This window comes from Mobula hypostoma, chromosome 1 (assembly GCF_963921235.1).
Source record: "Mobula hypostoma chromosome 1, sMobHyp1.1, whole genome shotgun sequence".
Taxonomy (NCBI): Eukaryota; Metazoa; Chordata; class Chondrichthyes; order Myliobatiformes; family Myliobatidae; genus Mobula; species Mobula hypostoma.
This window is the reverse complement of record NC_086097.1, coordinates 108,001,443-108,016,691: the sequence shown is the minus strand read 5'-3', so window position 1 is coordinate 108,016,691 and position 15,249 is coordinate 108,001,443. Positions and strand designations below refer to the sequence as shown.

At 42.9% G+C, this 15,249-nt stretch overlaps 1 protein-coding gene across 1 annotated transcript in view; it reads left to right on the top strand.

Annotated features, from left to right (window-relative positions):
- Positions 1-1,183: 1,183 nt before the first annotated feature.
- si:dkey-122a22.2 (uncharacterized) overlaps positions 1,184-15,249 on the top strand; it is a 213,117-nt gene continuing 199,051 nt past the window's right edge. The window contains exons 1-2 of the mRNA XM_063054664.1: positions 1,184-1,351; positions 9,710-9,884. Coding sequence (XP_062910734.1) covers positions 1,283-1,351; positions 9,710-9,884 — 244 coding nt within the window. The 5' untranslated portion in view covers positions 1,184-1,282. The remainder of the gene's footprint in view (positions 1,352-9,709; positions 9,885-15,249) is intronic.

Sequence of the window (15,249 nt, the reverse complement as noted above, 5' to 3'; positions counted from 1 at the left end):
ATGTCAGTTTCTTCGACAGAACCCCATCCACCTTGAAAAGGAAAAAGAGAGATGTTAAATGTAGAATTTAAGCTGCTTCCGCAGATGAGCTCAAAGAAGCCACTTGCTAGTGCCATTGTAGCTCTGCCCATCTATGGACTCACTTTTCAAGGACTCTTCAGCTCATGCTGTTGATATTATTATTTCTTATTGTTTTTATTATTATTATTTCTTATTGTTTTTGCACAGTTGGTTGTCTTTTGGACACTGGTTGAATGGCCAAGTTGGTGCAGTCTTTCATGGATTCAATTATGGTTAATATTTTATTATAGATTTTTTGAGTATGCCTGCAAGAAAATGAATCTCAGGGTTGTATATGGTGACACATATCTACTTCGATACTAAATTTACTTTGAACTTTTATTACATGGTGTCTCCCATATTTATAGTGACAGTTTATCATTTATAAATACCACATCAGCTGCAACTCCCTCATCTATATTCTCTCCTTCACTAACGAAATACATCGCTAGCCTTGAGAACAGGTTTGTGTTAATTGCAATGTTCCAGTTTACTGTCTCCTAAGAACAGCAGGATTACTGTGCAAAGGTTTATTTTGGGAGGGGATGAAATCACCACCTCAGGTGCACATAATAGTATTTCCCATAGTTCATGTTCCGAAGGTCTTGTTCATAAGGTAATGAATGCAGGATAAGTATTGACAAGTCGGTGTTTTTACTTCAACTATTTAACATGGCTATGCTTGATCTATGTTAGTTGAAGGCACGCCCTAACGTACATTAATGCATAAGGACAGGCGCCAGTTATTTTTCTCAACCAGTAAAATGCTCACAATAAAATGTTAGCAGCAATATTAGATTTCACATAAATCCAAATTCTCAAAACATCCATTTAAACATGAAAAGCTTTAGGGCAGGGGTTTTCAATCTGGGGTCTACGGATTCCTCGGTGAATGGTAATGGTCCATGGCATAAAAAAAGGGAACCCATGCTTTAGGGTAATGAGGGTATATATAATTTAATTTTCAAGGTTATGCAGGACTGCAATTTAAGTATACATTTTTGACTATGATGCTCGAGAACAGGTTTAAATCAACAATCTGTTTAAAACTCAACTGTAGGTCTGTAAATGCATATTTTTCAGTCCGAGTTTACAGTCCGTTCCAGTGCTCCCAGCAATTTGCCCCGGCACCTTTCAGCGTGGATTAGGACGTGGCCTGGGACAGCCTCCCGTCGCTGACGTCCGAGAGCGAGGAGCGGAAGTGTCCGTGGAAAGCGGAGAAATGAGAGGAGTATCGAAGAGGAGACAGAACCTGCCGTCGCCAGGGCAAATCCCGAAAACTACAGAGCAGGTAAACGTACTGAGTGTCAGCAAGGTCAGGTCTGAAGGAAGTACTGCTGATAAACTGGGTGCACTCTTTCTAAAGCCGCCAGGAACAGCTTGAATCGACGCCTACACATTACGCACGACACCGGTGTATTGGCGGGTATGGCACACTGCTGTTAAAAACAATGCTCCTGTTTCCTTTAAAACTCACTAGCTGGAGTTACTAAGTAAAATGTCTAGGAAGTGCACCAAATACGCGCTTCTTCTGTCCCGTTTGTACCTGGATTTTGACCACGTGAAATTAGGACCGTCCTCCTGCCCATGACTGTTTGAAAACCCTGCTTTTATTGCAGAATTATTCCATTTAAAAAAAACAAAGCAACCCTCATTGCCACAACAAAAGCTGAGGCATGGACGTTGTTCGAAGTAATGTTTCTACATGTAGTTTCTGCACAACTGAAGTTTTGACAATACACAGCAAATTTGTTTTTATAATGTAAAATTTTAAATTCCTAAAGTGCTTGACAGATTAATTGCGGGGAGAGTGAGGTGGGCCCTGCGGGCTGTTTGGGACTGAGATGGGCACGGCAGAGGCCTACCTGGCTGAAATGTAGCAACAGGCAATTTGATGAATTTTACTGTATTATGTACAGCCACATGTTTCTGTTTCACACTTCCCCACACACCCTGCAGATCCTCTCCCCCTCAGCCCCTGCTGTGCTGTTGGGCTGTCAGCTGTACAATCCTGCAGCACTGACAATATCCTTTTTGTCCAAGTTGTTTATACCCGGTGAGATGCCTGTCTTGTTATGTTTTGTAACTCCAAGAACTAATGGGTTGGGGGGGGGAAGCAGGGAGCTGGAAAAACATGTCTACTTAGTTTCTTTTAATAAGCCATCCACTCATGGCATGGTGCTGTAATGAGGTACGCCATTCACGTACTTTTTACGTATAACCAGGCAGTGTCCTGCTGAACCTCTTCTGCAGCCTCACCATCCATCCTATAGTGGGGTGAGTGGCACTGTATGCAGTACTCCAGATGTGACTTAACCAGAGTTTTATAAAGTTTCAACATAACCTCCTGACTTTCGAACTCGATGCCTCGACTAATAAAAGCAAGCATTCCATAAGTCTTAACCACCTTGTCGACCTCGTAGCCATGTTCAAGGTGCTATGAACTTGGAACCGAAAATCTCTCTGCTCAGCAACGCTGTTAACAATCTTGCCCCTTAACAGTGTACTGTTGCCTGGCATTTGCCCTACCAAATTACAATACCTCACATTTATCTGGGTTAAACTCCATCTGCTATTTCTCTGCCCAAATCTGCAACTGATCTATATCGCGATGTCTTTGCCAGTCTTTGATACTATCTTGGTATCACCTGCAAATTTACCAACCCATCCATCTACATTTTCATCCAGGTCATTTATATACATCACAAGCAGCAGAGGCCCAGCACAGATCCCTGCAGAACATGTCGTGGTTTCTCGTTTCTTACAAACAACAAGGAGACGCAGAAAATCCTTCAGGAAGTTTTAAACTTTAATTTGCAAATCAAAGCTGAGACAATCAGAAAGCTAGTAGCTGACTGCCCATCGAGGCTTGTACACAGCATTTTTTGTAGCAATCTCCTATCTTAGCTACATTATCATATCCAGACGGCCTGTGATCACATATCATCAATACATCCGCTCTCGACCTTCCACTATTGTTTACTCCCCAATTTAATTATGTCCTAGTTTACTTTTTAGACCAGGTGTCCCCTCATCCCTAACCACAGTTATTTCTTAATTGGTCTTGTTTTGACATACTGCCACATATTTCATTACCTTACTCGCCACCGTTATCTTTCTACTTGGTTTCATTCTAGTTCTCTTCATGAATTAATAGTGATTAGGTCAAAAGTCATGGCTACATAGTGAATACTTTCCACTGAGCTAGCAGCAGTTACGTAGTGAATATAGAAAATACAACGTCCCTTTGAGTAAATGCTGTTACAATGTGTACATTTGGGTAAATACTGCTGAGTAAATACTGCAATACATATAGAATATAATGCATTCTCCAATAAACACCACTAGTTACAGGACTGCAGTTCGAATAACTCCCTTCAACCACTGTCCTCTGTCTTCTACGCACAAGCCAGTTCTGAATCCAAACAGCCAATTCACTGATGTCTGTTCAGCAGCCATAGAATTCTGTCCCCCTAACTCTAGAGCTCTCTGTAACTACCACACTGCCTGACTTTACCCTTCCCTGTCGAGGCTGAAAGCTGGCCACAGTGTTAACAACACACATCAAAGTTGCTGGTGAACGCAGCAGGCCAGGCAGCATCTCTAGGAAGAGGTGCAGTCGACGTTTCAGGCCGAGACCCTTCGTCAAGACTAACTGAAGGAAGAGTGAGTAAGGGATTTGAAAGTTGGAGGGGGAGAGGGAGATCCAAAATGATAGGAGAAGACAGGAGGGGGAGGGATGGAGCCAAGAGCTGGACAGGTGATTGGCAAAAGGGGATACGAGAGGATCATGGGACAGGAGGTCCGGGAAGAAAGACAAGTTGGGGGAGGGGGACCCAGAGGATGGGCAAGAGGTATATTCAGAGGGACAGAGGGAGAAAAAGGAGAGTGAGAGAAAGAATGTGTGCATAAAAATAAGTAACAGATGGGGTACGAGGGGGAGGTGGGGCCTTAGCGGAAGTTAGAGAAGTCGATGTTCATGCCATCAGGTTGGAGGCTACCCAGATGGAATATAAGGTGTTGTTCCTCCAACCTGAGTGTGGCTTCATCTTTACAGTAGAGGAGGCCGTGGATAGACATGTCAGAATGGGAATGGGATGTGGAATTAAAATGTGTGGCCACTGGGAGATCCTGCTTTCTCTGGCGGACAGAGCGTAGATGTTCAGCAAAGCGATCTCCCCGTCTGCGTCGGGTCTCGCCAATATATACAAGGCCACATCGGGAGCACCAGACGCAGTATATCACCCCAGCCGACTCACAGGTGAAGTGTTGCCTCACCTGGAAGGACTGTTTGGTGCCCTGAATGGTGGTAAGGGAGGAAGTGTAAGGGCATGTGTAGCACTTGTTCCGCTTACACGGATAAGTGCCAGGAGGGAGATCAGTGGGGAGGGATGGGGGGGACGAATGGACAAGGGAGTCGCGTAGGGAGCGATCCCTGCGGAATGCAGAGAGAGGAGGAAAGATGTGCTTAGTGGTGGGATCCCGTTGGAGCTGGCGGAAGTTATGGAGAATAATATGTTGGACCTGGAGGCTGGTGGGGTGGTAGGTGAGGACCAGGGGAACCCTATTCCTATTGGGGTGGCGGGAGGATGGAGTGAGAGCAGATGTGCGTGAAATGGGGGAGATGCGTTTAAGAGCAGAGTTGATAGTGGAAGAAAGGAAGCCCCTTTCTTTAAAAAAGGAAGACACCTCCCTCGTCCTAGAATGAAAAGCCTCATCCTGAGAGCAGATGCGGCGGAGACGGAGGAATTGCGAGAAGGGGATGGCGTTTTTGCAAGAGACAGGGTGAGAAGAGGAATAGTCCAGATAGCTGTGAGAGTCAGTAGGCTTATAGTAGATATCAGTGGATAAGCTGTCTCCAGAGACAGAGACAGAAAGATCTAGAAAGGGGAGGGAGGTGTCGGAAATGGACCAGGTAAACTTGAGGGCAGGGTGAAAGTTGGAGGCAAAATTAATAAAGTCAACGAGTTCTGCATGCATGCAGGAAGCAGCGCCAATGCAGTCGTCGATGTAGCGAAGGAAAAGTGGGGGACAGATACCAGAATAGGCACGGAACATAGATTGTTCCACAAACCCAACAAAAAGGCAGGCATAGCTAGGACCCATACGGGTGCCCATAGCTACACCTTTAGTTTGGAGGAAGTGGGAGGAGCCAAAGGAGAAATTATTAAGAGTAAGGACTAATTCCGCTAGACGGAGCAGAGTCGGCTCGGGTGATATACTGTGTCCGGTGCTCCCGATGTGGCCTTGTATATATTGGCGAGACCCGACGCAGACTGGGAGACCGCTTTGCTGAACATCTACGCTCTGTCCGCCAGAGAAAGCAGGATCTCCCAGTGGCCACACATTTTAATTCCACATCCCATTCCCATTCTGACATGTCTATCTACGGCCTCCTCTACTGTAAAGATGAAGCTACACTCAGGTTGGAGGAACAACACCTTATATTCCGTCTGGGTAGCCTCCAACCTGATGGCATGAACATATGACTTCTCTAACTTCCGCTAAGGTCCCACCTCCCCCTCGTACCCCATCTGTTACTTATTTTTATACACACATTCTTTCTCTCACTCTCCTTTTTCTCCCTCTGTCCCTCTGAGTATACCTCTTGCCCGTCATCTGGGTACCCCCCCCATCTTTCTTCCTGGACCTCCTGTCCCATGATCCTCTCGTATCCCCTTTTGCCAATCACCTGTCCAGCTCTTGGCTCCATCCCTCCCCCTCCTGTCTTCTCCTATCATTTTGGATCTCCCCCTCCCCCTCCAACTTTCAAATCCCTTACTCACTCTTCCTTCAGTTAGTCCTGACGAAGGGTCTCGGCCTGAAACGTCGACTGCACCTCTTCCTAGAGATGCTGCCTGGCCTGCTGCGTTCACCAGCAACTTTGATGTGTGTTGCTTGAATTTCCAGCATCTGCAGAATTCCTGTTGTTCACAGTGTTAACAGCCTGATGACTGCTGCAGTGATCTGATGGGTCATTTCCCCCCGCCCCCCCACAACAGTATTCAAAGGGATATATTTATTGCTGAGGGGAATAGTCACAGGGGAAACCCTGCACTGATGACTTAATCCTCTTACCTTTCCTGGTAGTTACCCATCTGCTGTCCGAAGCCAGTACTCTGGGTGTGACCACCTCTTCAAAAGTCTCATCTATAATAGCTTCAGCCTCCTGAATTATCCTGAGTACATCCAACTTTAGCTCTTAACTCCTTGACCCAGTCAGTCAGGCATTGAAGTTGGGTGCACTTCCTGCAGATGTAGTCACCAGGGAGACAGTCAGGTGTCCCGAATTCCCATATCTGTGGGATGTGGGATTTCAGCTGGTTTGGTTGGAATATTCAGACTTCTAAACAAACTGTATGCGTTTTGACCTATTGCAGTCAGTAACTCTAGCACTCACTTTTCATTAGTTATATAATTTGCTTCAAAATACTGCTCAGTTCGTTCAGTATGCATCATCCTGTTATCTGTTGTGCAATCGAATGTGTCTGTCTTTCCAACGTAGCCAGTCATTTCTGCTTTTTTAAAATTTATTATTGTTAGCATTCAGTACTAACTGCCTTTTTTCAAAACTCGAAAGTCTCTCTCCCCTTCTGAAGAAACATGCTGTTCTTTTTTTTAAACTCAAATGTCTCTCTTGCCTTGCAAAGAAAAAACATGCTGCACTTCAGCAGATAGATAGTCATCTCGGGTTCATTTTAAAACTTCCTTGTTGCCCTTGTTATGTTCTGTAACTCCAGAAGCTGATTGAAAGAAAGACACGAGAGCCTGAAAAACATGTCTACTTAGTTTTTTCTTTTAGTGTGGCACTCGCATATGATGTGTTGGCGTAATTATGAATGCCGTTCACATACTTCTTGCGTATAACCTGTAATGAATTGTAAACAAAGAATGATTCATCAAACAATATATTTACAATATTACTCAAAAAGTACTGAGCTAGTAAATGCACTGAGGTGATCCCCTTCACCTGTGCTTTGCCCATATCCCTCTAAATCCTTCCTACCTATGTACCTGACCAAATGTCTTTTCAATGTTGTAATTGTACCTGTCTTTGCCAATTTCATTAGCAGTTCATTTCACATATGTTCATACAATGCATGTTCATACACTGTATGGAAAAAACTTGCTCTTCAATTTCCCTTTAAACTTTCCTTCTCTGACCTTAACCTGTGCCCTTTAGTTTGAAACTTCACTACCTTAGCAAAGACAGTATACTTTCTTCACCCTGACTAAATGTTTTGTCACTTTCAGGGAACTATGTGTTTGCACCCCTTGAGCTATATATTTGTACCCCTAAGTCTCTGTTCTACAACTCTCCCTAGGGGTAATGTTATTTTATAACTGTATAAGGTGGCTATAAAATGTTTCAATAAAACGCTGGAGAGTTCCCCCAGCACTTGTGCCAATATTTCCTTTTCATCCAATGCCATCAACAGCACATTAATGTGTGTTATATTGGTGTTCTTCAGAATATAGAACAGTACAGCTCAGCTCATGATATTGTGCCAGCCTTTTAACCTACTCTAACACCAATCTACCCCTTCCCTTCCTTCTATCATCCATGTGCCTATCTAAGAGCGTCTTAAATATCCCTAATCTAGGTGCTTCTACCACCACTGCTGGCAGTGCCTGGTACACACCCACCACTCTACCGTTCCTGCGGCAGCATCAAATGAGAGGGAGAGGGAGACGAGTCAAATGCAGGCACCCTCCTCTGACAGCAGCGAACGCGTGGGGTGGGGGGGGAGAGAGAGAGAGACCGGTCAAACACAGGCAAATGGCACTAAACACCTGCTCATTAACCCGAGGTTAATGAGTTTTGGTTTGTCATTGAACACTTGAATGGATTTTTACAGAAACACTGTAGAACGTACCCTGACTGGTTGCATCATTGTCTGTTATGGCACTTTGAATCTGTAGGAACGTAAGAACCCGCAGAGAGCAGTGGACTCTGCCCATCACGGCCTCATCCCTCCCCAACATCAGTAATCGAAAGGAGACGCTGCTTGAAGAAACCAACATCATTCATCAAAGATCCCATGCCATCTTTTCGCAGCTACCGTCGGGTAGGACCTAAAGCCCCACAACACCAGATTCAGGAACAGTTACGTCCTTTCAACCATTTGCTGGTTTTCATTGCACTAGTGCATATGACAGTAAACTGACTTTTTAATGCAGAATTGATCCTTGAAACACAGTCATCAACTTAGGTTGAAGAAGTCACGTTGAGGAAGATTGTACACACACTTTCCAGTAAACAAAAATGAAACACTGACAAGTCAGGGTGTAATGTAGCTGTAAATGGGCAGTGTCCCTGCCTGATTTTTCTTTCCAAAGTTTCTGTTTCCTCCCCACCCTGCTCCCCAACTCACAAACACACTCTCATTTTGCACTGGCCATTTTTCACCTTTTATTGCTGTGTTTCACATATTTATATGACTGCTTGTTTTATCTATAATAATGCCAGTAACATTATGCTTTCTTACATAAACATGCACTTTATACTTTATGTTTACCTGTCAATCTTCAGACCTTGTGAGCCCTCACTTGGTGTGTGAGTATTTTTGGGCCCCTTACTTAAAACGGATGTACTGACATTGGAGAGGGTTCAAAGGAGGTTCGTAAAAATGATTCCAGGATTGAACGGTTTTTCACATGAAGAGTTTTTGATGGCTGTGGGCCTGCATTCACTGGAATTCAGAAGAATGAGGGGTGACCTAATTGAAACCTATCAAATGGTGAAAGGTCTTGATAGAAAGGATGTGGAGAGGATGTTTCCTATGGTGAGAGAGTCTAAGAACAGAGGACACAGCCTCAGAATAGAGGGGTGTCCTTTTAGAATGGAGATGAGGAGGAATTTCTTTCCCAGACAGTGTTGAATCTGTGGAATTCTTTGCCACAAGTATCTGTGGATGACAGTTATTGGTATATTTAAAGCAGAGGTTCTTGATTTGTCAGGGCTTGAAGGGATATGGGGATTGGGGTTGAGAGGAATAATTGATGAGCCATGATGAAATGGTGGAGTAGACTTGATGGGCCAATAGCCTAATTCTGCTCCTACATCTTGTTGTCTCAGGGACATGTTATTTTGCTAGAATGTAACTATATCTGTTGTGTTTTGCAGCTCGGCCTCAGTGGAATGACATTTTGTTTAGCTGTATACATCTGTATGGTTGAATGACAATAAACTTGGATTTATACTACTTAAGTAAAGAAAGTAGTTGTAAACATGAACTATTAGTGTGAAAACAATTCCAATGTTTTCAGCTCCTCAAGCTTATTCTGCTTTCTTTTAGTTCATGGCCTTTTATGATTTCATTATTGTAATAAAAACTACCAGACTACTTCAAGGAGGAATATTGAAAATTGTAGCCAGGGATAATATGGCCAGTAAGTTTGGTTCAATATTTTAATAATGAATCCCTGCAGGAAGATTTCAATTCCTATTCAGCTTGCTTTGTGTAAGTGCTTCACTGACAAGCAGTGGAAGACTGGATAGAGGGGAGATAAAGCAATGTGTTCGTACTCCTAATGCATTTAATTTAATTTTATTACTGCTGGTATGTGCACAATTTGATATGGTAATTTGTCCTGCATCAAATATTGTTTTGCCATCATTTTGTTTACTTGTCTCTTTCTTCTCCAGAAAACCAATACACCACGAGGTTGTTCTACAGAAACCAATGCAGATTCATTTTCATTCTTGAGAATCTGTTCTCGCCTTACCTCAGTTTTAAAGTACCTTCTTCTAATTGTCGTGATTCCACCATTCCTAAATTATGCATCTCTCCAGAGAGAAGGAGCATTGCTTCAGCCTCAAGGTGAGATATTTTAGATCCATCCACATGTACAAGCTTAGACAGAATGAAATGTTTTATTTTGCCTGGATGATCAAAAGAGGATTTACAACAATGAGAGAGAATTTTGTCGGCTGGGCCACAACAGTCTCGTGGTTCAGCAGATCTTGGGAACAGCACAGGAGTAATTCTGGATGTTGTATGAGATATTGAATTAATAACACAGGGAAAAGAAAATATCATACAGTTTTTGCCAGTTATATATTCCTGAAATCTGGACTTATTTTTAATGTAACCCAGTCTTTAAAAAATGTGGTCATACCTTCCAAAGTAAACTCTTGGCCGGGGGTTCCCGACCTTTATTATGTCCTCAAAAACAGAGGAGTAGGGTTCTCTATAAATTCACTAGCCTCCATTTCTGCTGTTTTCCACACACAGATTAATTACAAGGGATTTCCCCAATCAAGACAAGCCCCCACACAATTTCGAAAATTGTCTCCAACCAAATTTGTTCCTGTCCCGGATGCAGGCCCCAATTTTGTCACGAACCCCGTGACGGGTTGAAAAGATCCAGCAGAAATGGAACACACCTGGAGTCTGGTTTACTATAAATTAAGATTATATTTATTACTACTACGAATTAATATCATTAAACTGAATAATACAATACAGGTTATCAACTTTTTTTAATATATATATCCATAAATGTGTGTGTGGATACAAAAAATAATAGTCCAGGAGGTAGATATCAGTCTTACGGTGTCAGGTAAGTTTAAGCAGTTCAGTTCACTTTGTGTTGCGTCGAGTTGAATTGATGGAGAGAGAGAGAGAGTTAATTGAGTTGATGTTCAATTTGGCAGCTTTAGTTGTTCTTGCTTCCGGAGTCTTCAGAGTCACTTCGTGTGACCCCCACACAGACACAGATGGACAGAGCCCCTTTTAGGGAACAGTCTACTAACCCAGGGCATGGGTTCACCAACAGCAGACCCCCACAGGCAAGCTCTTATCTGCACTGGTAATCACAGGTCGAAATTAATTGGTCCGTCACCTCCACCCTCGTGGTGGTCTTAAACTCCACCAGTGGTTTCTCGGGTAGCTGCCGCAGTTCTCTCGTGTCATGTCTCCTCTCCGTTATCAGACCGAAGGATCAACTTTTTATAATCCATCCAAATTTCCAGCATCCGTTAGCTCAACCGTTCTGAGCTGTTACCATGGTGACTTCCCAGCTCGTGTCTCAGCTCGCGCCGTATTCTCCCTCTTTTAATTGCCTCCTTGTTCATTGGATTGCTGAACTTTCTAGCAGTTTCTCACCTGCGTGACACTTGATTTTCATCTTAAATATTCTCTTGCATTTCTTATACTTCTCAAATACATCAAAATTACTTGCTGCCTACACCTGCTATGCACCTCCTTCTTAATCAGGGCTTTGATATTCCTCAAAAACCAAGGTTTCCTAAACCTGATAGGCTTATCTTTTATTTTTAACAGGAATGTACAGACTCTGTACTCTCAATATTTCATTTTGAAGGTGTCCTGTTTACTGAGCATTGCTTTGCCAGAAAACAACCTATTCCAATCTACACATCCTTTGTGATGTTATCATAATCAGCCTCTCTCCAATTTTGAATCTTAACCCAAAGCCAGTGCTATCATTCAAATTTATTGTCATCTGACTGTACATTCTTACCTACAACCAAATGAATCAGCATCCCTTCAGACCATGGTGCACCCACTCAACACATAAAACAATATATTACCACAAATAAGTTAATAAAATATTATTCAAAGTGCATGCAGTGTGCAGCACAGGTAGACCGGACTGCTTGCTGTCCTAATGCAGAAATCTCAGTGGTGGCAGGATATTCATCAGTCTCACAGCCTGAGAGAAGAAGCTGTTACCTAGTCGGGCAGTCCTAGTTCTGGTGCTCTGGTACCTCCTTCCTGCTGGGAGTGGGTCAGAGAGATTGTGGGATAGGTGATGGGGATCCTCCTCAAAGCTTTGGGCCCTTTGTGTACAACTCTCCCAGTAAATGTCACATTAGTGGGGGGGGGCGGGGGGGAAGGAGACCACAATAATCCTCTGTGGTTTTTACTGTCCTCTGTAAGGACTTGTGTTCCAACACCTTGCAGCTTCCGTAAAACAAAATGATTCAGCAAGACAGGTCACGCTCAATGCTGCCCCTGAGGAAAGATGATTGCATGGGGGGGTGGGGAGCATTGCATGCCTCAATCTCCTCAGATAGTGTTGACGCTGCTGTGCCTTGTTGACTAATGAGGAGGTGTTATGGGTCCAGGTTAGATCGCCATTATATGCACACCGAGGAACTCTGTGCTCTTCACTCTCTCCACGGCAGAGCCGTTGAAGTGCAATGGAGAGTGGCCGACTTGTGCCTTTCTGAAGTCCACAATCATCTCTTCTCTCTTGTCCAGGAAGAAACTTAGGTTGTTGTTCTCAACATTTGACAAGCCTCTCGACGTCCTCTCTGTATATACTTAAGCCATCTAAAATGGAAAATACATGTATAAATCTGTTACACAAGCAGCACAACATGGTACGTTCTTAGAGTATTGTTGCACAGATGCATAGTCAGTTTTTACAGTAAATGTGGAAATTTGAATTTATAAGTAGAAATTATGGACGCAGTTAACTGAGAGGATGCATCAATAGTTTTATAAGCATTTAAGTCACAGTTTTAAAATATGTGCATGTTTTGAAAAGAATTATCATATTCCTTGTTCAGCAAGTCTGGGCCTCATCAGATGCACATTGGGTCTGAAAATGCATCAATTCAAGCAAACCTTTAATTTATGCTACCCATTATAAAGCTCACTAGAGAAAGAAAGAATGGTTTGCTTTTTTCATCTTTGTGCAATGAGAGGTGCTCACTTCATGAAGTAATTCCAGCTTTGGTTAATGGCTTCACAACACCCTGTCCTGCAGCTCATCAGCAGTCTACAGAGAGGATATGTTGTCTTAGTAAGTAGAATGAATTCAGGCAGAGGTGATGGGAACGGGGGATTCTCAGATCCCTGTAAACAGTGAATTAAGTACTGACTATGTCTGTGACTGCAGTGTGTTTGAATAATGTCTCACAGCTGCTTTCTTTGGAACAAGATAAGGGTTAAAGTTCGCTCAGATCCACATAAGACATCTCTGGGCTTTTCACACGTTTTGATTTTGACAAAAAGCAGTACCTGATGGAAATTAGACAGAACATTCCTTTTTATTTAAAGCATAAATTTGACGGATGTTCTTATCTTTGTAATTAAGTTGTGGCTCCAGCAAACCAGGTAGGACATTCTTTTCTTTATTTAAGGTGGCTGGAGTGTCTAACAAATTGTTTGTACTTTTGTATCAATAGTCCACTGGCTTGGCTGGAATAGTTATCAAACTGATTGTTCTCTGTATAAATAGTCCATTGACTTGACTGGAATGGTTGTCAATCTGATTGTTCTTTTGTATCGGTGGCCTTATAACTTCTGACAATTCTGACATTGGGCAGTGAACTTGTAGAACCGCTGGGGAGATAAGAAAGGTTCTCTCCCTGATGTTGTTTCCAAGTTCACTCGCTGGCTGAGCTCAAAGAAATAAACGAGTGAAAAGGTAAGTAACGATCTTTTTGTGCTGTCATTATTTGATCCAGCAAAGTTACGTTTACAGTGAGGAATAAAGACACGCTTTACAAATAAAGCAAATCATTAGATTGTGACTTCACATTGCATCCTACTGGAAAAACAAGTTGATGTGGCTTGTGGTGGTATGCAAATCGTGAAGATGAGGGGAATGTACTGATGGAAAGTGAAATGTGGCAAAGGCCTTGCCTTCTCCCAGGTATGTAGCCTGAATTAGATACTGGACGGCATCTGAAAGAAAAGTCCATGCACCAGTGTGAAATTGTTGGCCCTTGTCTTCTGACTGTTTCTCTGACTCTCACGCTAAAGGTTATCAGAATCAGAATCAGGTTTATTATCACCGGCATGTGATGTGAAATTTGTCAACTTAGCAGCAGTAGTTCAATGCAATACATAATCTAGCAGAGAGAGAAAAAGTATAATAATAAATAAAAATAAAACATAATAGTAAACCAATATGTACTGTATATTGAATAGATTATTAAAACATCTGCAAAATACTGTATAGTAAAATAAGTGAGGTAGTGTCCAAAGTCATGGCAGAGGGGAAGAAGCTGTTCCTGAATCGCTGAGTTTGTGCCTTCAGGCTTCTTTTATCTCCTACCTGATGGTAACAGTGAGAAAAGGGCATGCCCTGAGTGCTGGAGGTCTTTAATAATGGATGCTGCTTTATTTGTCATTTGTACATTTATACGTCAATACATACAGTGCAATGGGCTGTTTTGCATCAATGACCAGCACAGTCTGAGGATGTCTGGGGCATCCCACAAGTGTGAGCATGCTTCTGGTGCCAATAGCTTCCTAATCCTAACCCTAACCTATATGTACTTGGAATGTGTGAGAAAACCGGTGCACCTGGAGGAAATCCAGATGGTCACAGAGAGAACGTACAAACTCCTTACAGACAGCAGCTAGAATTGAACCCCGATCACTGGCGCTGGAAAGTGATGCACTAACTGTGCCACCCCAAGTTTCACTAGTGGAAACTCGTGCTTCCATGAGTAAAAACATCTCAATGTGTCTGTCAAGTTCCCTTTGGATCTTCTGTGTTGGGAGAGGTCATCCGTCATTCTTCTAAGTTCCACGGAATACAGATGCGGACTCTCATTATAGAGCGACTCTCCCATCAAAGGATCTATCCTGGTTAATCTGGTGAATTGTGGCATAAGACCACCTCCAATGTCACTGTTCTTCCATAGGGAAGGGAACCAAAACTGCAAAAGTGCTCTGATTGATTCTACTTCCCTGCTTTATATCTTGCTTTTTGTTTTCAAAACAGCTGTTAATGTTCTTCAAGAAAAAAATCTTCCATCTTTACCTGGTCTGTCTTATATCTGACTTCAGACACATTAATATGGTTGGTTCGTAACTGCATCCTCTGTTCCAGGGCAATCAGGGATAGCATAGTTAGTGATATCCACGATACATAAATAAAAATAAATGATTCTCTGTGATGTTATAACAAAAAGAAAGATCTGCATTTAGATAATGCCTTCCAAAGCACTTTGTAGAAAAATTGTAATGTAGCCAATTTATGTACGTGACCTCTGAGCTATTGACTAGATAATCTGCTTTTTGTTGTGATAGTGATTGAATTTTGAACATTGGCTGCTCTGGGCTCCGTAACGTTTACTCAGCTCTGTGCTGAACTGAGGCTGAGGCTGTGACCTGCTCAGGCTGCCCCAGGCTTTGTGTCTGTGGGCTCTGTGCTGAACTGAGGCTGAGGCTGTGGCCTGCTCAGGCTGCCCCAGGCTTT